General features: G+C 39.4%; 1 protein-coding gene across 2 annotated transcripts in view; it reads left to right on the top strand.

The window, feature by feature from the left end:
* Positions 1-4,508: 4,508 nt before the first annotated feature.
* AGO3 (argonaute RISC catalytic component 3) overlaps positions 4,509-20,809 on the top strand; it is a 127,940-nt gene continuing 111,639 nt past the window's right edge. Inside the window, exon 1 of one of the 2 annotated variants that reach the window (XM_040231610.1) lies at positions 4,509-4,860. Coding sequence is in view for 1 of the 2 variants with exons in the window: in XM_040231609.1 (XP_040087543.1) it covers positions 4,842-4,860 (19 nt within the window). In the remaining variant the exon portion in view is untranslated. The remainder of the gene's footprint in view (positions 4,861-20,809) is intronic. The other variant, XM_040231609.1, reaches the window with a different exon arrangement.

Below are 20,809 nucleotides of genomic sequence, written 5' to 3'. Positions count from 1 at the left end.
GTGGTCCTTGAGTACAGAGGGGAGACTCAAGAAGTGATACTGAGTCTGCAGGATGGACTCAGCATTCCTGAAGCTTCAGGTAAGCAGAAACTTTGAACCAGATCGTCATCACCTTTTCTCACTCACTCCAGCCTTGAGGGTCTATGATTTTGTGCCTTAAGTTCTTGGTGCAGTTATCAAGCATGTAAGTTCAGCATTCTTCCCTGGTGCTCCTAGAGCATTGGTTATTTCTGTGTACTGGGAGGAGATGGCACAGGGAAGGATTCTGGCACAGGGCCCAGTGAGAATTTTCAGTGGCAGCTAGGATGTACAAAAGCGGGCCTTGCATTCCTCTGGAGGCCAAGTGTTGTGGACGTCAAATTGCAGTGCTAACCTGTGGCTACCCTTGCCAGATTCTCTTGGAACCAAGCCAGCCAAAACCATGCTTTTCTGCAGCATGGAGTAGTGAGGTTGGTTGGAGTTGAAGAGCAAATTGGAACATGTAGGAAATTTTTCCCAGTTGAAACAAGACTTAAACTTAAGACCATTAATGAAGTAGAAAGTGTTTAGCAGAGCAAATGGGAAGATGATCCTTATACCACATTTTGACCATAAATTTCATTGCCATAAATGATTGATGTTAAAATTTCAGGATTTGGCTGATGGTTGCTACTCAGGTGTTGCTGGCACCCATGGATATCCCTTTTCAGGAGCGGTTGAGCAACCTTCTCTCTGTTCTTTCAGTTGGCAGAATATACTGTAGCACTTTTTTGTCACTACAGTCAAGTGCCTTTAAGATAGAATGAGGTGGTATATTCATTGGGTATCACTTAGCTTAACGGATCCCAGAATCATAGAGTAGGTTTGGCAGCTAAAGGAAAGGGTTTTATAGTGCAAAAAGAAGAATATTTTCAAGTTCTGAGCCTGGGGCATCCTCAGACTACTGGCTCTACTGCTTGAATGTGAAGTAGCTTTGAATTGGAAAATCAGCTCTGTTTTTGATGCTAGCTTTCAAGGTATTTATTCCTTTGGCTGTAAGCTGAGGAAACCTCGCAGGCTCAGAAGGTGCACAGAGCATGGCAGAAGCACTCTTAAAGCAGCAATGTCAAGAAGCTGGATGTGGACCTGCTGAGGATGAGGTGCATTTTGAAGCTCTCCATTTAAGTACCGTAACTACCTTCCCAGGATACCAGATCAAGACTTTTAGGCTACCGTGGCTTACCCTGCAGGAACCCACTGTCCTCTTACTCTGGACTGTAGCAGCTTCACCAGTATCCTCTTGGCAGTGTCTTTTTGGGACAAAGAAATTTTGAGGAACCTTTCTAGGAACCTTCCTCACCTTATATAGGCAAGGAACTTTCCTTATTAAAAAGGCAGTTTTGGGGGTTGTTGAATGGAGGTGAATTGGAAAAGGAATAGGAAGTGGGTACTTTGAAGTACTTGGTCAGGTGTTTTGTACAGTATCCTTTTTAATTTGGTTGCATCTTCACAGCATTCACATGAAGTAATTTATCCATTACCTTCAACTGCATGTAACAAAGCCTGATTAAATTGGTTTACATAAGGCAGCTATCACATGACAAGAAATGCTGATTTATGTGGCTCTAAGGTTGGATAATTCAATGGCTCAGTAATAATACCAACATAACAGATTCTTGTTCTGCTATCCTTTGTGTTATCCTCATGCTTGTTCACCTCAGAATCCCAAGACTGCTTGTATAATTCCAGGAAGGAAATGCTGACAGAACAAAGTCTAGCAGAAGAGGGACTAATTTTTCCCAGTGTTTCATTTTAAAGAAAGGAAATCCCTGGAAGCCCCAACAGATCTGGCCTAATGTCTCATTTGCTAGAAATGGGTCATCTTTCCACTATTCTGTCATTGGCAAAGCAAATGAGATCATCCATCATGAGTGGCTTAGATTAATTACAAGTTATCTTATGAATCATGTGAATTAAAAAGACAAGTTATGTTTGCTAGGCCAGAAGGGATGACTATTGGTTAGGCATCCAGCAGTGTGTTGTGTGTAGGTGATCTGTTTTTACAGATGAGGAATGCGATGTTCAGAGAGGGTGACTAGCAAAAGCCTTCAGTGTCAGTTCTGACTGTCCCTAAACCCAATATGTTTTATACTGTGTTCTGCCGCAGTACAGAGTAACTTTCTTGGTGCTGTGTAAAAACTGCTTATCTAGAAGAGCTTCCAAGTGTCAAGCCCATTCAAGAGGAAAGGATGCTATCCAGTTTTTTCCTCATTCAGTGATTTTTTTTTTTCTAGCAACTTTCAGAGGGCACTGATTTCTTTGCCCCCAAGATTTCTGTACTATTTTATAGTTCTTCCTCTGAGAGCAGCCAGTACCACAAGGGAGGAGGGCAGAGTTCCCATCTGAAGCTCACTTATTTATCTCTTTGTCCACCTGCCCAACACATATTTATGGGATGCTGCTATGTACCAGGCACTGGCACTGTTCTAGGCACTGGAGCTGTGATGATTAGGACACACAAAAACCTGCACTATGCCCTTAAGAGACTCATTTGGGAATAAGGTTATCCAGAACTAGGAAATGCATGAGGTTGGGAGAGCCTCATACAACTTGGCTTTTGGCAGAATCATTCAAACTTTTTGCATTCCTACATCCTGATATTACAGTTCATGAGCCTTTCCTATGAACTCACATGTGAGGTCCCTAGATAACAGTAGATTGGAAAGTATTATTGACATTTATTACATTGCACTGAATTAGAAGGTCCAGATCCTGTTGCATCCATGTCAACAAAGAATACAGTGGCCCACCTCCAGCGTTCATCACCGTGTTTATTCTAGGAGACACCCAAGAAACCTGCAGTCATTTAGGGAGCCAGTTGTAGGGATTTGAGGGTGTGAAAGGCTGTTGCAAAAGAGTTGGTATTCATCTCTGTTAAATGTTGCTAAGGACTTGGATTGTGTATAGTTTAGGATTGAAAATAAGTTTTAGGATACAGTGTTTCATCTAGTGACATCTGATACTGTAAAATTGAGGGAATTTTCAGAAAAAGGGCTAAGGATGAGAAGGAAGAAGTGAGGCAGAATTGGAGTCAGATGTGGGCTTGAATCCTATCCATTTATTGTTTGTTGTATAGTAGATGCATCTAATACGTGCTTTGAAATAACTAATAAATACCTTCACTAACATTTAGGGAGGATTTTCTCAGTGCTTTATGCCCATTCCCTAACTTCAAAACTGAGGACACTGAAGCCCAGAGGCTCAAGTGACTGATCTGAAGCCCCATAGTGATTGGAAGATAAGATGAAAGTGAAAGTTGCTCAGTCCTGTTGGACTCTGCGACCCCATAGCCTATCAAGTCCATGGAGTTCTCCAAGCCAGAATACTGGAATGGGTAACCTTTCCCTTCTCCAGGATATTTTTTTCCTTTTCCTCTTTGTCCTAGGGTTTTTTGTTTTTTTTTTAATGTATTTTGATTATTAACATTCTAAACTTTGCTGATACTAGGGACAGGGAAAAATCATTAATCATTTCTCAGCCTGAATGAAATAGTTATCATTTCTGTAACGCAATAAACACTAATGGGCTACACAATAGTAAATAAAACTTGCAGATTGGGAGAGGGTTTGTTAAGGAAATACTGTAATAGGATACAGGAATGCCTCACCATAGGTCCAGGAAAGGCATCTGAAATGACTCTTTTAAGTTGAGGTATGAAGAGCGATTGGCGGGCATAGGGGATGGGGTGAGCGTGAGAAAGGGCTCCTGGTCAAGAAAATCCAAGTGTAATAGAGAAGCGCTTTGCCCAGTGCCGGGTAAGCAGACCACTGTAGCTGTAGCATAATGATCAGGAAGAGTCTCGCTTGAAGGGAAAGGCAGGGACCTCCCTTTACGCCTCTAGCTTGGCCCGGGAATGGAGTTTGGGCCTTAGAGTCACCAGGCGTTATTAAAGAGTTTTTAACATGGGAATTATTCTATCTGACGTTTTTGTCAAGTCATCTTTTCCCAAGTTAGAGCGTACGAGAAATATTCTCCCCAGAAATTGTCAAAACAACTCTACAAATTTGGAGTGATAAACCGTGATGGTCACTCGACCGCCTGCAGGGGAGGAGGCACGTGGGGTGGTCCCAGCTGGGCGTGGCGGGAGGGCCTCAAGAAGAAAGGGGGAGCTTTCCCCAAGACAGGATCAGCCTGGGGCCCTCACAGCTCCTGCACCTCACCAGCCAAACTCCAAGGAGGCTCGTCCAGGTTAGCGAGGCCGCCCTCCACGCCTGCGCCTCGGGCCGGCACGGCCCCGCACCAGGGTGGCGGGAGGAGTCCACCCCCTTGGGGTTGTCTCCGGCCGGCACGGCCGGGTCCCGTTCGCTGTCCCGGGTCGCACGCCGTCGCGCTCGCCCCAGACTCCGCCCAGGCTCGGCGCTCGCGGCGCGACACCTCCCCTGCGTCCACCGCGCCGGCCGCGCCCGCACCGACGTCGCGCCCGAACGGTTAGGGCGGAGAGGCGAGGCCTGGATGTCCGGCGAGCCCGGGCGGCGGAACTGACGCCAGCGGGCTTCCGGGGGTGGCCCCCGGGGAGGTCGGCGGCGGCGCCGCAGTCGTGGAGGGCCAGTGGGAGCGTAAGCGGCCGTGGGCGACGCAAGTTCCGCACAGAGCTCTTCCCTTCTCGCCTCACGCTTCTTCCTCTCTCCTAGTCGCGTGCTGCCTCCCGACGGCCGCTCGTCCTGACCAGAGCTTTCGGAGTGCGGTGGCTGAGAAGAAGCCGTCACCACCCCGCCTCGGGGCCGAGTCAGGGTTCTTGTCGCGCCGCGTCGCCCCCTGCGCCGCCTCCTTGCCCTCAGTGGCGGGCGCCCTTCTCGCTCGAAGCACTCCCCCCAGCTCCATGAATGGAAATCGGCTCCGCAGGTGAGTGAGTCAGAGCTGCTGGTCCGTTCGGTGGGGGTAGGTAGCCCCAGAGCATCCTCGCCCCCGGCGCCCCGGCCCAGGTGCGCGAGGTCTGCGCCGTCCCCGCTCCGCCCCGCGCCCAGCCCTTCCTCCGCCTCCCGCAGCCCCGCCGCAGTTCCCCGGGGCCACGGAGTAGGCGACACTGCGGGGAGGGGGCGCTGCTCTAGCGATGGAAGTTTGGGGTTCCTTCGGAGTCTAGAAGGGTTGCCATCGTTTTCGTTATTCCAGTTGAAGATATAATGGGGTGTGTGTCCCGCAGAGACAGTGGGTGGCCAGCCTTCTCCCTTATTTATCTCTTAAGGTAGTTGTGAAGATACATTAAGATAACAGATGAGAATTGAGTTTGAAATAGATGTTAGTGCAACGTCAAATGCAAGATGGCATTTCTTCCATCCCTGAGTTCTCGTCTGATGTTCGTGGCAGCTTGGTATACAGTTCCTGAGGATCTTGGAAATGTCATATCAGCCTGGATCACTGCTTATGTGAGGAGGTAGATCTTAAAATTGCTGACTATATATGTATTTGTTCATTCTTTATTCCCTAGAGAATCAGCTGTCATATTCTTGGAAATTTAGGATTTAAGAAACTGCTTCTCTCCTTGGGAAAAAATGATAGTCTTGAGAAAAAAATTGCAACATGAGCAGTGCTTATATTTAAAAAAGAAAAAGCACTGTTTGTGGTCTGTAATTAGTTGAAGGACATAAGTAGGTGTTACATAACAGTTTGCTTTCCAAATGATCATATTTGGTATGTTAAATTTGGAAGTATGCTTCATCCAGTCACAGATTTATAAAGTAATTTTGAAAATATAAAGTGGTTGGTGTCTTCTTACTAATAATACCAAAAGTCCCCGAATTTCACATCTCATTTTGTCAATTGATGAGGCAACTGAATATGAGATAAGAAAAACTTACATGAGAAACCAGTGACATAATGATAATAAAGATTTTGTTGACTATATTAAGGAGTATAATTGTCAAGTAGATGTGAAAAACAAAAGTTGTAGAGATGGGCTGGGGAGAAGGGTTTTATTACAATTTCTATTTTATGGAATTTTCCCCAATCAATATCTACCATTTCTCTTTGGCATGCTCCATCTTTTTTTTTTTTTTTTGCCTTTTCATGTCTTCTTGAAAAGGGAAAGTTTGTCTAGACTGTGAAGAGTTTTACTCTGGTTTATCAGTGATTAGTATATTTCCGAAACTGTCCTCTTTTTGGTTTTCAGTTTTCTAATACAATATTTAGGGAATGTGATGATTTGGGAGATATACGTAATTTTTACATAACTATTCGTTGTTAAGCCTGGAAAACAAGCATGGAATTTAAATACTTTCCTAATTATCCTAAATTTCCAAAAAAAAAAAAAATTTAAGATTTTCTTCTTTTTCATCTTTAGATTTTTCATATGAAATTACTCCCAAATACACGAACAACATTTTAGAAAATACTTCTGAAGTCAAATGACCTAGCCAATGGATCCAACTGGCCAAGTATGATTCAGTAAATTCTCCTATGAATTCTTGAGCTATAGATAAGTTTTACCTCTTCTTGCATGGGCCATTGCTGAAATATATACCCATTTAACTGTCTTCACATCTGTGGAGGTATAGTTAGATTCATCAACCATATGGTTGGACATCTTCGAACACAAAGTTTATTCTTCAGTGCAGCTTATACGTGATTGACTGTAATTTAATAAGATAAAGTATAATTTGGCTTAAGAGGGTCATCATCAAAAACAGAATTTTCATTCTTCCTGAGACTGTTTTCATGTAATTATTATGCTGCAAGTGAGATTAAAAGCGTAGTTGGGAAAAATGTGCAACTGAGTTTAAAATCAAGAGTTTGACAGATGCATAGTTCTTGAAAATTTTAGATGCATATGTTCCCTGATAGTCTATTGAGTCAGTGTTGTATCTTGGCTCTCCAGTTCTGTTCTCAGTTTTTCTTTTTTGTGGAGATTCTCGGGAATCGGCTTATGGCAAAATGTATTAAATTCTAGTTGTTAGGTGGATACATAGAAAAATTTATTTACATTAGAGGACTTCAGATACAAATTCTATATATGTGTTGCTTAGCAAATCGTTCTTCACTAACAGTTAATATTTGTCTATTCTTTTAGGCATATAATATTTTAAGTGATTTTTTTAAAGGGTGTCCTGTACAATGTACTGACTCAGTGCTGTGTGAACTCTATGATTTAACCAAAAAGCTGCCAGGCACAATTGGTTTTTAAATAATGATAATCAATAGTTTGGCATCTGTGCCTAGGACTCCTTAGTTAGGGGAACTTATGATGAAACTCTTTTACGCTTTAATTACAGCTGGTCTAAGATTATATATGTTATATTTTCATTCCAAATGAAGTGGGAATAAAAGAAGTAGAAATGTTTATTGAGATAACAGTTCTCCTGGGTAGCTGTTTTTTAGGACTGCACTATTGTAGTCTGTATTTTTAGGTAAAATCAGACTAGTGTTGAAGGCAGAGAGAGTTGTATTTACCTCCCAATGGAAGAAAAACATTTTCTGTTAAATGAATGATAGTCCAAAGTAGTTTGTTTGGTAGTTGTCTTATACAATTTTGCAAAAGCGAATAGACTGTGTTTCTTAGTTATATTCTTGATTTTCTGTTTGAATGTAGTTTTTTTAGGACTCTGCATTTCTTATGCAATAAAAATCAAGAAAAGTCATTTGAGAACCAATTCCAAAGGATGTATGGAAGCTAAGTTTGAATAAGATGAATAAAAGTTGTGGATTCAAAGTACTGAAGTATATAATGCCACTAGGTTCTCAGTTTAGTATTTCTTTAATTGCTTGGGAAATGTTTTTATTGTTATATGGATTTTCTCACTTGTAGAGTTTTGTCTTGAAGCAGATTAGATGCTGCTCTGTCTAGAGGAAACATTGAAAAGTTTAGCTAGTGCTGCTCTGAAGTGGCCATTGTAATGGTTTTTCCCTGCTTTTGCTGCTCTTGACTGGTATTGGGGCTTATAAAAATGTACATTATTTTGATTTTTGTTTTAGAATTTAATTCCTCTGACAGTGATGGAACACCCTGAGGGAAAACTGAAAAGGAAACAAAAAACAACTGTTTTCTTCTAAACAAAGACTTAAAAGTAAAGGGGGTGGGAAACATGAAATCTTCAAATGTAAATCTTCAAATGATAAGACTTTAAAAAATTATCCTGATTTCATCACCTTGGTATAATCACTCTTTAAAGTTTTAAGCCAAATTCCAAGTTAATAATAAAGATTTTTTTTTTAGCTAAGTAATTTAGGAAAGTGGTTGGAATAAATAAAATAGTTTCTAAATGCTGTTTTTGCTCCTTCAGAGAACTGTATGTAATAATTTGATAATTCAGACTTAATTTATTATTTTCCAGTGGGAACATTACATTTGTTTGTTTCTATATGCCTGGTCCGATAGTATGCAGAGAGGCCAGAGGCCCTGTAAAGCGAACATTTCTAGAAACATTCTCTGTTGTATATGGAAAAACCCTGCCTCAGGATAAAATTCTTGCCAAATTGTCATAATCTTGGGTTCTAATTGAATACTATGTTATTTTATATCACAGCCATCTTTCTTCACATTGGTTTTCATAATCTTAAATAAAATATTTGAGGATCTCCCTGAAAGGTGAATTAAATATTTCATAATCTGAAACAAAGTTGTAGTCTTGTAAAGCAAGTATACTCCAGTAAAATTTTTTAAAAAAGAAAAAAAAAGAGGGCTGCTGCCTTGTCATGTTACATAGTTGAAAGTTAATAAATAATTATATGAATCTGGAAAAATAAAGTAACATGTTTTCGCTTATAAAACTTAGAACTAGGATCTTAACTAATTTATGTGTAGTTTTGTTTTAATGGATTGGGAAGAAAAGACAAGTGATCTGTTTTCAGGAAGGTAAAACTAAAAAGATAATTTATTTAAGAAAAGTATTCTTTCCAAACCTGTTTAGTCTTGGTTTGTTGGGATGAACAGCATTCACCAGACATTCCTGCCTCTCATTCAGTTGTCTGGGATACTCAATAGACCCTCATTCTTGGCTCATTAACAAAACAGATGTGAGAAAGAAGATTGTGTGGTGTTTCAACCATAGTGGTTATGCTGTTAGGATACATGAACAGCCTTTCTGTGTTTGGAGTTTCTGTAGTTTTCTGCCATTATCTGTGTTTTTAATATTAATGACTTTCGTTGGCTACCCATTGCTTTGGGAAAAAAAAAAAAAGACTGTTGAGATTTAGCAAAATCTTGTCACACAACTGATGCTTTCTTTTATATCTTAAATATGGGCTCTTTGTGATTTGGTTGCAATAAAATATTATATACATTAATCTAGAATGTTAGTTTAATGAAATCATAGGGAAGAATTCTTTGTTTTATATCAGCCAGTTTTTCCTACATTATTTCTAAATTATTGAGTTCTTGAGAAATCAGAATATATCTATAGAATATAGACATGAGATATTTTTGTATTTTTCATTTTTGCAAGAAAATGTTCTCAACTGTAGGCTTACATAATGCTCCTTTTGAGTCATTACCAATATTTGATGTTTTAACTGATTTCTAAATCTAACAGCAGAAGTTCAGTAGTGTATCTGTCAATTTTAAAAAAGTTGAAGAATAGATTGCAAAATAGCAGTGAAGTCCTTTTGTTTGAAGAAACTTCCAGCTTCTGAATTGGGGCTTGCTATCTATCTGTATATTTGACATAAAATTACTCAGATTCTTCTAAATTTTTGCTTGGGTGATAAGTTTTTCAAAAGTTCCCCAACTTTAATTATAAAATAAATCTCAAGGCATTTCCATAGTGCATGGACTGTTTGTTTTCTGAAAGAGGGGAGGGGCATGGTGGGGGAATGTCTTTGAAAAAATGGTTCCCCATATGGCATCTGAGAAATTTAACCCTGAACAGTCTGAATGTTCTAGAGTGCTGATTTAGCTACAGTGAATATAATAAATGTAATCTGATATGAGTACACTGTGTTTGTACAGGTTCATTGAAAAAATAGGTAGAATTAGTAGATAGGAAGTTACTAAAATCTCATGCCTTGTGGATTTAACTAGTAAACATACATTTAACTATGTCAAGTTTTGAAGTCAACACAATATATTTATTTTTTCAAAACAAAAATAGAAAATTTTTCCTGATTGTAAAAATATATGTTTATTGTTTTTTTAAAAGCAAATAGTATAGGAAAATACAGAATAGAAATGAAAATGATATGATCTTATAATCCAGAGAAAACCGTTGTTAGTTTTTTCTTGTATATTTTCTTATATGTCTATCCATCATCATATTAATTGTTTTTAACCTGCTTTTTCTATCAGTTATGTATCATGGATATTTTTTCCTTATCATTACTTATATCTATGTAGCAATATAATTTTTACTAATGTATAGCATTTAATTTTTAAATTTTTATTATTATTTTTTGCCATGTCATTTGGCTTATGGGTTCATAGTTCCTGGATCAGTTATTGAACCTTTGGCAGTAAAAGCACAGAGTCTTAACCAATGGACCACCAAGGAATTCTAGCATTTAATTTTATATTATTAGTCAGTCTTAACTGATGGCGTTTAGATTTTTTCTATTTTTTAAATAAAATTTTAACTGAAACTTTGGTAAGTATCCTAATATATACATCTTTGTGTAGTGGTCCATTGATTGCTTTAGGATAAATTCCTAGAAGTAGAATTGTTAAAATGAAGTATCCCATGAATATGGAAGTAAAAGTTCCCAGTGAAAATCCATAATTTGATGATAGGCTATAGTTGATTCTGATTTGTTCATTGCTTATTTTAATTTTTTTGTTGTTGTTCATTGCTTATTTTGCATCAGTCATATTTGCTGTAGGCTGTAATTTAGCTTTGGATTCATAAGTAGAATGTGTTAAATTCTTAGGTCAGTGAACACCACACACATATGCTTTGAAAATGTACAGTTTGAGGTTTATGTGGTTAGTTGTTATTTAGCCAATACTTGATATAGTTACCAAAAGAAAAGTTTGGGGTAGAAATTCCTGATAGTGCTCATTATTTCTATGTAATTACATTTTCAACTCTAGTGGACAATATATGTATTTGTTAAATAACTAAAATATGCTTCAGTGGAAGTTTAATTTATTGTATGGACAGAATTACTTCTTTCATTAATATACATTAACTTTTTTTTTAATACTTTGATTTGGTGATTTTATAGTCAGTAGAGTTCTGTTACATTGCTTATTCATGAAGCGGAATTTTAATTTTTACCAGTGTGTATAAAAAGTATCAAGCAAAATAATGATAACAGAATAAAATTGACAGTGTAATATAGTGTAGAAAGCATGGGTTTTGGAGAGACAAATCCTGGTTCTCAAATTAACATAATAATGATGTGCCATTGCAGGTTCATCTGTTTTAACAAATGTAACACTCTGGTGTGGGGATATTGATAGTTGGGGAGGCTATGCATAGGTGTGGGTAGGAGGCGTATAGGCTATCTCTGCCTTCTGCTCAGTTTTACTGTGAACCCACAACTACTCTAAAAAAATAAAATGTTAAAAGGAATTAACTGATTTTAGGTGGTACATTTAATCTTCCTTAACCTTAATTTCCTTATCTGTATAATGGCATAGTAAAGAGATTCAGTATGCAAAGGAAATAACATTCTTCACTTCCTAATTTGAAGACATTTTACTATAGAAGATTGAGGGTGTATAGGCAGAACTGTAATAAACTCCCATATACCCATCTCCCAAACCCAACATTCATCAACCCGTATCCAATCATGTCCATTCTACTCTCCTCTCTCCTGTATTTTTTGAAGTGTATTCTGGGCATAATATTTCATTTATAAATATCTACTAAGTATAAGAGAAATAGGGGACTTCCCTGGTGGCTCAGTGGTAAAGAATCTGCCTGCCAGTGCAAGGGACACAGGTTCAAATCCTGTTATGGGAAGATTCCACATGCTGCAGAGCAACTACTGAGCCCGTGCTCTGGAGCCCAAGACCTGCCACTGCTGAAACCTGCATGCCGAGAGCCCGTGCTCTGCAACAAGAGAAGCCAACAAAATGAGAAACCCGTGCACTGCAACTAAGAATAGCTTCTGCTCACCCAACTGGAGAAAGCCAGTCCAGAGCAGTGAAGACCCAACACAGCCAAAAATAAATAAATAAATATATATATTTTAAAGAGAGAGATAGAGGGAACTTCCACAGTGATTAAGATTCTGGGCTTCCACTGTGGGGGGCGTGGGTTCAATACCTGGTTGGGGAACTAAGATCCTACAAGCTGTGAGATGCAGCCTAAAAAATGATGGATATGTACTCTTTAAATAAGCCACAGTACCGTTATTATGGCAGAATAATAACAGCATAATCATTTATATCAAATATCCAGTGTTCAAATTTCAGCTTGTCTCAGATATTATACTGTTTTTTCTTAACAGTTTGCCTTTTTAAAATATATTTCATTTTTGAATCAGGATCCAAATAAATTCCCCACATTGTAAATGATTGATATATGTTTTAAGTATCTGTTAATTTGTAAGGTTGCTACCCTTTCCCCCTTTACAATTTATAGATTGTTCTTTTAGACTTACTCAGTCTGGATTTGGCTTGTTCTTTTAGACTTACTCACAGTCTGGATTTGGCTTGTTCTGTCTTCATGGTATAATTTAACATTTTTCTTCAAGTTTACTGTAAATTTTTGTTGTTGTTCAGTCACTAAGCAAGTCCAACTCTTTGCGACAGCACGTCAGACTCCCCTGTCCTTCACTATCTCCCAGAGTTTGCGCAAACTCATGTCCATTGAGTCAGTGATGCTACCCAGTCATCTCATCCTCTGTTGCTCCCTTCTTCTCCTGCCCTCAATCTTTCCCAGCATCAGGGTCTTTAAGAATGAGTCAGCTCTTTGCATCAGGTGGCCAAAGTATTGGAGCTTCAGCTTCAGCATCAGTTCTTCAGATGAGTATTCAGGGTTGATTCCCTTTAGGATTGACTGGTTTGATCTTGCTATCCAAGGGACTCTCAAGAGTCTGCTCCAACACTACAGTTCAAAAGCATCAATTCTTTGACATTCAGCCTTCTTTATGGTCCACCTCTCACATCCATACATGACTACTGGAAAAGCCATAGCTTTGACTATATGGACCTTTGTTGGCAAAGTGATGTGTCTGCTTTTTGAAATGCTGTCTAGGTTTTTCATAGCTTTTCTTGCGGAGGGTAAGCATCTTTCAGTTTTGTGGCCGCAGTCACTGTCCACAGTGATTCTGGAGCCCCCCAAATATAAAATCTGCTACTGTTTCCATTGTTTCCCCATTATTTGCCATAAAGTGATGGGACCAAATGCCATGATCTTTGTTTTTTGAATGTTGACTTTTAAGCCAGTTTTTTTGCTCTCCTCTTCCACCTTCATCAAGAGGCTTTTTAGTTCCTCTTTGATTTCTGTCATAGGGTAGTGTCATCTGCATATCTGAGATTATTGATATTTCTCCCCGGCAGTCTTGATTCCAGCTTGTGATTCATCTAGCCCGACATTTTGCATGATGTACTCTGCATTTAAGTTAAATAAGCAGGGTGACAGTATACAGCCTTGACGTACTCCTTTCTCAATTTTGAACCAGGACCTAAAAGCTTGATCAGATTCAGGGCATTCTTTTTTTTTCTTCTTTGTTTCTGCCCACGCCTTGTGGCATGTGAGATCTTAGTTCCTTGACCAGGGATTGAACCTCCATGCAGTGGAACACGGAATCTTAAACACTGGACCACTGGGGAAGTACCCCCAGAGCATTCTTTTTGAGCTTAACTGTAGTCAGGTTTTTGTTCCCAGCACTTTGCTAAAATTGCTCTTATCAGTCATCAAATTATTCGTTAAGTCCAATGAAAGTCACTCAGTCATGTCTGACTCTTTGAAACTCCATGGACTGTAAGCTGCCAGGCTCCTCTGTCCGTGGAATTTTCTAGACCAGAATACTGAAGTGGATAGCTGTCTCCTCTTCACTTCTCCAGGGGATCTTCCCAACCGAGGGATTGAACCCAGGTCTCCTGCATTGCAGGTGGATTCTTTACCATCTAAGCCACCAGGGAAGCCAGTTAAATCCACTAGTCAGTTCCCAAATCTTAATTTTGTTTCTTCACCCGTGTTTGATTACATTGCTTCCTTCTTGAAACACTGCTTTTCCTCTTGTCTTCCTCGCTACCACATTCTCTAAGTCCTTCTCCAGCCTTATTGGCTATCACTTTTCTTCTTCTTTGCTGTTTCATCTTCATCTCCCCAGTCTCTAAACATTGGGAGTTTCTCAGGATTTATTAATATTCTTCTGTATCCTGCCACAATTTGGGTGATTGCCTCTGGTTCAGTGGTTTGAGAAGCCACTAATACGCCAAGGACTGTCATATCTACATCTCTAGCCTATACCTCTTAAAGTGTCCTAAAAATCCTCTTGATTTCTTCTCAAAACTTTCTGTTATTCCAGAGTCTTTCCTATCAGTATGTGACATTTCAAATTCTTTTAGTTGCTTAGACCAAAAAGCTTTTAGAGCTCTTTTCTTTCATACCCCACACCTAATCCATTAGCAGTTCCCACTAGGTCTCTTGTCTAAATATTTTCCACATTGACATCATTCCCATAGCTGCTACCACTGCTGCCCTAGCCAACATTATCTTTTGCCTGGAAAGTTGACTGGCCTGCTAACTGGTCTCTTTGCTTGTGCTTATACACATAATTTTTCAGACAGCAGTTAGAGTGATTGTTTAGAAAAGTTTTAGTCAGATCATAATGCTTCTAGATTCAGAACCCATTGTTGATTTCTCATATATCATAATCAGATCCAAAGACCTCATCGTGGCTTGCAAATCCCGGGTGATCTGATCTCCCATTATCTTTCTGACCTCATCTCCTACTATTCTCTCTTGTTCACTTTGCTCCAGGCAGAATGGTCTGTTTGCTGTTCATTGAATACCAGGCAAGCTTTGTGCTTTATACTTGATTTTTCCTTTGCCTGGACTACTCTTTCAGCTATCTATAATACATGACTTTTTCTCTCACTTCTGTTTTCTGCCTCAGTTTAGTTCAGTCGCACAGTCATGTCTGACTTTTTGCAGTCCCCTTGACTGCAGCACACCAGGCCTCTCTATCCATCACGAACTTCCAGAGCTTGCTCATACTCATGTCGATCAAGTCAGTGATGTCATCCAACCATTTCATTCTCTGTCACCCCCTTCTCCTGTCTTCCATCTTTCCCAGCATCAGGGTGTTTTCCAATGAGTCAGTTCTTCGCATCAGGTGGCCAAAGTATTGGAGCTTCAGTTTCAGCATTAGTCCTTCCAGTGAATATTCAGAACTGATATCCTTGAGGATTGACTGGTTTGATCTCCTTGCAGTCTAAGGGACTCTCAAGGGTCTTTTCCAACACTACAGTTCTAAAGCATCAATTCTTCAGCACTGAGCTTCTTTATAGTTCAACTCTCACATCCATACATGACTACTGGAAAAACCATAGCTTTGACTAGACAGACCTTTGTTGGTAAAGTAATATCTCTGCTTTTTAATACACTGTCTCAGTTTGTCATAGCTTTTCTTCCAAGGAGCAAGCATTTTTAAATTTCATGGCTGCAGTCACCATCTGCAGTGATTTTGGAGCCCAAGAAAATAAAGTCTGTCACTGTTTCCATTGTTTTCCCATCTATTTGCCATGAAGTGATGGGACCAGATGCCATGATCTTAGTTTTTTGAATGTTGAGTTTTAAGCCAGCTTTTTCACTCTCCTCTTTCACTTTCATCAAGAGGCTCTTTAGTTCCTCTTCACTTTCTGCCATAAGGGTGGTGTCATCTGCATATCTGAGGTAATTGACATTTCTCCCAGCAATCTTGTGCTTCATCCACCCCAGCATTTGGCATAATGTACTCTGCATATAAGTTAAATAAGCAGGGTGACAATATACAGCCTTGACGTACTCCTTTCCCAATTTTGAACAAGTCCGTTGTTCCATGTCTGGTTCTAACTGTTGCTTCTTGCCCTGCATACAGGTTTCTCAGGAGGCAGGTCAGGTGGTCTGGTATTCCCATCTCTTTCAGAATTTTCCATAGTTTGTTGTGATCCACACAGTCAAAGCCTTTAGTGTAGTCAATGAAACAGAAATAGATGTTTTCTGGAATTCTCTTGCTTTTTTTAATGATCCAGTGGATGTTAGCAGTTTGATCTCTGATTCCTGTGCCTTTTCTAAATCTGGCTTGAACATCTGGTTCAACACGGTTGAACCGGTTCATGTACTATTGAAGCCTGGCATGGAGAATTTTGAGCATTACTTTGCTAGAGTGTGAGATGAGTGCAGTTGTGTGGTAGTTTGAGCATTCTTTGGCATTGCCTTTCTTTGGGATTGGAATGAAAACTTTTTCCAGTCCTGTGGCCACTGCTGAGTCTTCCAAATTTGCAGGCATATTGAGTACAGCACTTTCACAGCATCATCTTTCAGGATTTGAAATAGCTCCACTGGAATTCCATCACCTCCACTAGCTTTGTTTGTAGTGATGCTTCCTAAGGCTCATTTGACTTCACATTCCAGGATGTCTGGCTCTAGGTGAGTGATCACACCATCCTGCTTATCTAGGTCAGTTCTTCTGTGTATTCTTGCCACCTCTTCTTAATATCTTTTGCTTCTGTTAGGTCCATATTGTTTCTGTCCTTTATTGTGCCCATCTTTGCATGAAATGTTCCCTTGGTATCTCTAATTTTCTTGAAGAGATCTCTGCTGCTGCTGCTGCTAAGTCGCTTCAGTCGTGTCCGACTCTGTGTGACCCCATCCCTGGGATTCTCTAGGCAACAACACTGGAGTGGTTTGCCATTTCCTTCTCCAGTGCATGAAAGTGAAAAGTCAAAGTGAAGTTGCTCAGTTGTGTCCGACTCTTAGCGACCCCATGGACTGCAGCCTACCAGCCTCCTCCATACATGGGATTTTCCAGGCAAGAGTACTGGAGTGGGGTGCCATTCTAGTCTTTTCTATTCTATTGTTTTCCTCTGTTTCTTTGCATTGATCACTGAGGAAGGCTTACTTATCTCTCCTTGCTATTCTTTGGAACTCTGCATTCAGATGGATTTATGTTTCCTTTTCTTCTTTGGTTTTCTCTTCTCTTCATTTCTCAGCTATTTGTAAGGTCTCCTCAGACAACCATTTTGCATTTCTTTTTCTTGGGGATTGTTTAGATCACCGCCTCCTTGTCCAGTGTTACAAACCTCCATCCATAGTTCTTCAGGCACTTTGTCAGATCTGATCCCTTGAATCTGTTTGTCACTTCCACTGTATAATCATAAGGGATTTGATTTAGGTCATACCTGGATGGTCTAATGGTTTTCCCTACTTTCTTCAATTTAAGTCTGAATTTGGCAATGAGTTTATGATCTGAGCCACAGTCAGCTCCTGGCCTTGTTTTTGCTGACTGTATAGAGCTTCTCCATTTGCGGCTGCAAAGAATATAATCAGTCTGATTTCAGTATTGACCGTCTGGTTTTCTGCCTACTTGTCACCTTTTCAAAGAGGACTTTTTTGACAAACCTAATATGGCTAGCTACCCCCTCCCACACACGTACTGTCTGTCTATCCCTTTAACCCATCTTATTTTGTATCGCTTCCATGGGCAGAGGAGCCTGGTGGGCTACAAGTCCATGGGGCTGTAAAGAGTCGGACACAACTGAGCAATCGAGCACACACACACATTTTTTAAAGCAGTTATTATTACCTAACTGGCAAAAAAGAAATATAGTATAATATATCCTCCCACCCCTGTAAAATCTTCATGAGGATCAGGTCTTTATTGTATTTATTAAAATTACTATTCACTTGAATAATGCCTGGCATTTAATATACAGTAAATATTTGTTGAACACATTTATATACAAATGACTTGATGAATGATAGACTTTCAGCAAATGTTAGTTTGTAGTGTAATGTACTGATGAAAACTGCAGCCTCTGAAATCAGACTGCTGCTAAGTCGCTTCAGTCGTGTCCGACTCTGCGACCCCATAGACGGCAGCCCACCAGGCTCCCCCGTCCCTGGGATTCTCCAGGCAAGAACACTGGAGTGGGTTGCCATTTCCTCCTCCAATACATGAAAGTGAAAAGTGAAAGGGAAGTCGCTCAGTCGTGCCCGACTCTTAGAGACCCCATGGACTGCAGCCTACCAGGCTCCTCCGCCCATGGGATTTTCCAGGCAAGAGTGCTGGAGTGGGGTGCCATTGCCTTCTCCGGAAATCAGACTACTTATTTGCAAATCCTAGCTTTGCCATTTTCTTCCTGTGAACATGTTTTTTTTTAAACACGTGCTCCTTGTGCTTCAGTTTCCTCATTATAATTTAGTACCTGATTCAAAAGTTATGTAGTAAGAAATCACCAAATGTATATCACATATATAATGCTCTGTATATGTTTCTGTTATTATTGTTGTAATTTGGGGATATCCCCCATTATATTATGAACTACTTCAGTAAAGTAATTGTGACTTATTAATTCATGTATCTATAAAACCTCGAACATAATACTTGTTCAATAAATAGAATAGACAAATGACCTTTTATATTTCTGATTTTTTTAAAAAATTGTGGGTGCAATGAGTTTCATGAGAGAATAATGAATATAGAATAATAAAACATTTTTAAGCCTATCTTGATGGTTATCACATGTAAATAAAACGGCAGAAGGCATTTTTTTTTTTGTAACGTATAAAAGATTTTCAAAGGTTGTAATGCCTAATGCTAGAGAGGGCATAGGAGAGAAAGAAATCTAGTGATAGTAATGTGTTCATATGCCAGTTTGGCAGAAAATACTAAGTCAGAAATATGTTTCTGTTCTTGTCCTTTGATCTGGTGGTAGGTCTATTTCTGACATTTGTCTAAGTGAAAATTTCTGTATGCCAGTTTCCCTCTCTAGTTCCTCCAAATAAAACAGTAGGTGCTTGATGCAGAGAAATTTCCTTAGCATATTTATATGACATGTTGTAGGAGTTTATTAATATTTATTGAAGAACTACTGCTTTTTTTAATGACTTCTGTGCCTGGCACATCTAGAATATATAGATCATTTTATCTCATTTTTAAAATAAGGTACATTCAGTTACCGCAGCATAATAAAGGCCATATTTGCTGAAGTCCACAGCTAGTATCATAGTCAATGTGAAAAACTGAAAGCTTTTCTTCTAAGATCAGGAACAAGACAAGAATGCCTACTGTCAACACTTTTTTTCACCTTAGTGCTGGGGACTTACCTGATGGCACAGTGGATAAGAATCCGCCTGCCAGTGCAGGGGACATGGGTTCGATCCTTGGTCTTGGAAGATTCCACATGCTGCAGGGCATCTAAGCCCACGTGCCGCAACTATTGAAGCCCACACACTCTAGGGCCTTCAAGCCACAGGTCCTGAGCCTGTGCACTGCCGCTGCCAAAGCCGGTGTGGCTAGAGCCTGTGCTTGTCACAAAAGAAGCCACCACAGTGAGGAGCCCACACACCACGAAAAGGAGCCTCTGCTCACCGCAATGAAAGAAAGCCCAAGCAAAGCAACAAAGGCCCCGCGTAGCTACAAATAAGTAAAAGAGAAAATTGACTTTTATACCTTTAAAAACAACAACAGTGCTGGACAACCTAGCCAGAACAATTAAGTAAGAAAAAGAGTAGAAAAGGCATTCTTACTGGATTGGAAGGAGTAAAACTGTATTTGCAGATGACGTGCTATTATATATAGAAAACTCTAAATTGTGAAAACCTGTTGGAAATAATAATTGAATTTAGTACAGTTGCACGATACAAAATCAATATACAAAGCTTAGTACACTTCTATATACTAACAACTATCAAAAAGAATTTTTAAAAATCCCATTTACAGTTGTATCAAAAACAATAAAATGCTTATGGAAAGATACTCTATGGTCATGGATTGGAAGAATTAATATTGTTTAAATGTCCACACTATTCAAAGTTATCTACAGATTCAGTGCAGTCCATATCAAAATTGCAATGGCAAAAAAATAAATTGCAGGACATTTTCTATAGAAATAGAAAAAGCAATACCACAGAAGACCCCAATAACTAAAACAATCTTGAGAAAGATGAGCAAAGCTGGAGGCATCACACTTCGTGATTTCAAACTATATTTACAAAGGAATATCATAATAGTGTGGTTTTGGCATAAAAATAGGCATATAGATCAATGTGAACCTAAAAATAAACCCACGCATATCCACTCAGCTTTTGACAAAGGAGCAAAAAGTACACAGCAGGGAAAGGATAGTCTGTACAACAAATGGTGTTGGGAAAACTGGATAGCCATATGCAAAAGAATGAAACTAGACCCTAGCTTATACCATATATAGAAATTAAAATGGATCAAAGACTAACAGAATACCTGAAACCATAAAACTCCTACAAGTTTTACTCCATAGCACCTAAGCTTCTTGACAATGGTCTTGACAGTGATTTTTTTTTTTTTTAGTTTAATACCAAAAACAAAGTTAAGGCAACAAAAGCAAGAGTAAGTGGGTGAGACTATATCAAATAAGTCTCTGCTCAGCAAAGAAAATCATTAACAAAAGGCAACTTTATAGAATGAGAGAAAATATTTGCAAACCATGTATCTGATAAAGGGTTAATATCCAGTATCTACAAGAAGCTCTTACAACTCAATAGCAGAAATAACTTGATTGAAAAATGGGCAAAGGACTTGGAATAGACATTTTTCCAAAGAAGACATGCAAATGGCCAACCAGTACATAAAAGGTGCTCAGCATTACCAGTTATCATGGAAATGCAAATCAAAACCACAGTGAGATGTAACCTCATACCTGTTGGGGTGACAGTTTATCAAAAAGACAAGATGATAAATGCCAGTGTGAGTGTGGAGAAAAGAGAACCCTTATACACTGCTGGTGGTA

This window comes from Oryx dammah, unplaced genomic scaffold, assembly GCF_014754425.2.
Source record: "Oryx dammah isolate SB20612 unplaced genomic scaffold, SCBI_Odam_1.1 HiC_scaffold_28, whole genome shotgun sequence".
Classification (NCBI taxonomy): Eukaryota; Metazoa; Chordata; class Mammalia; order Artiodactyla; family Bovidae; genus Oryx; species Oryx dammah.
The sequence above is the reverse complement of the archived record's forward strand: the minus strand, read 5'-3'. Positions and strand labels throughout refer to the sequence as shown.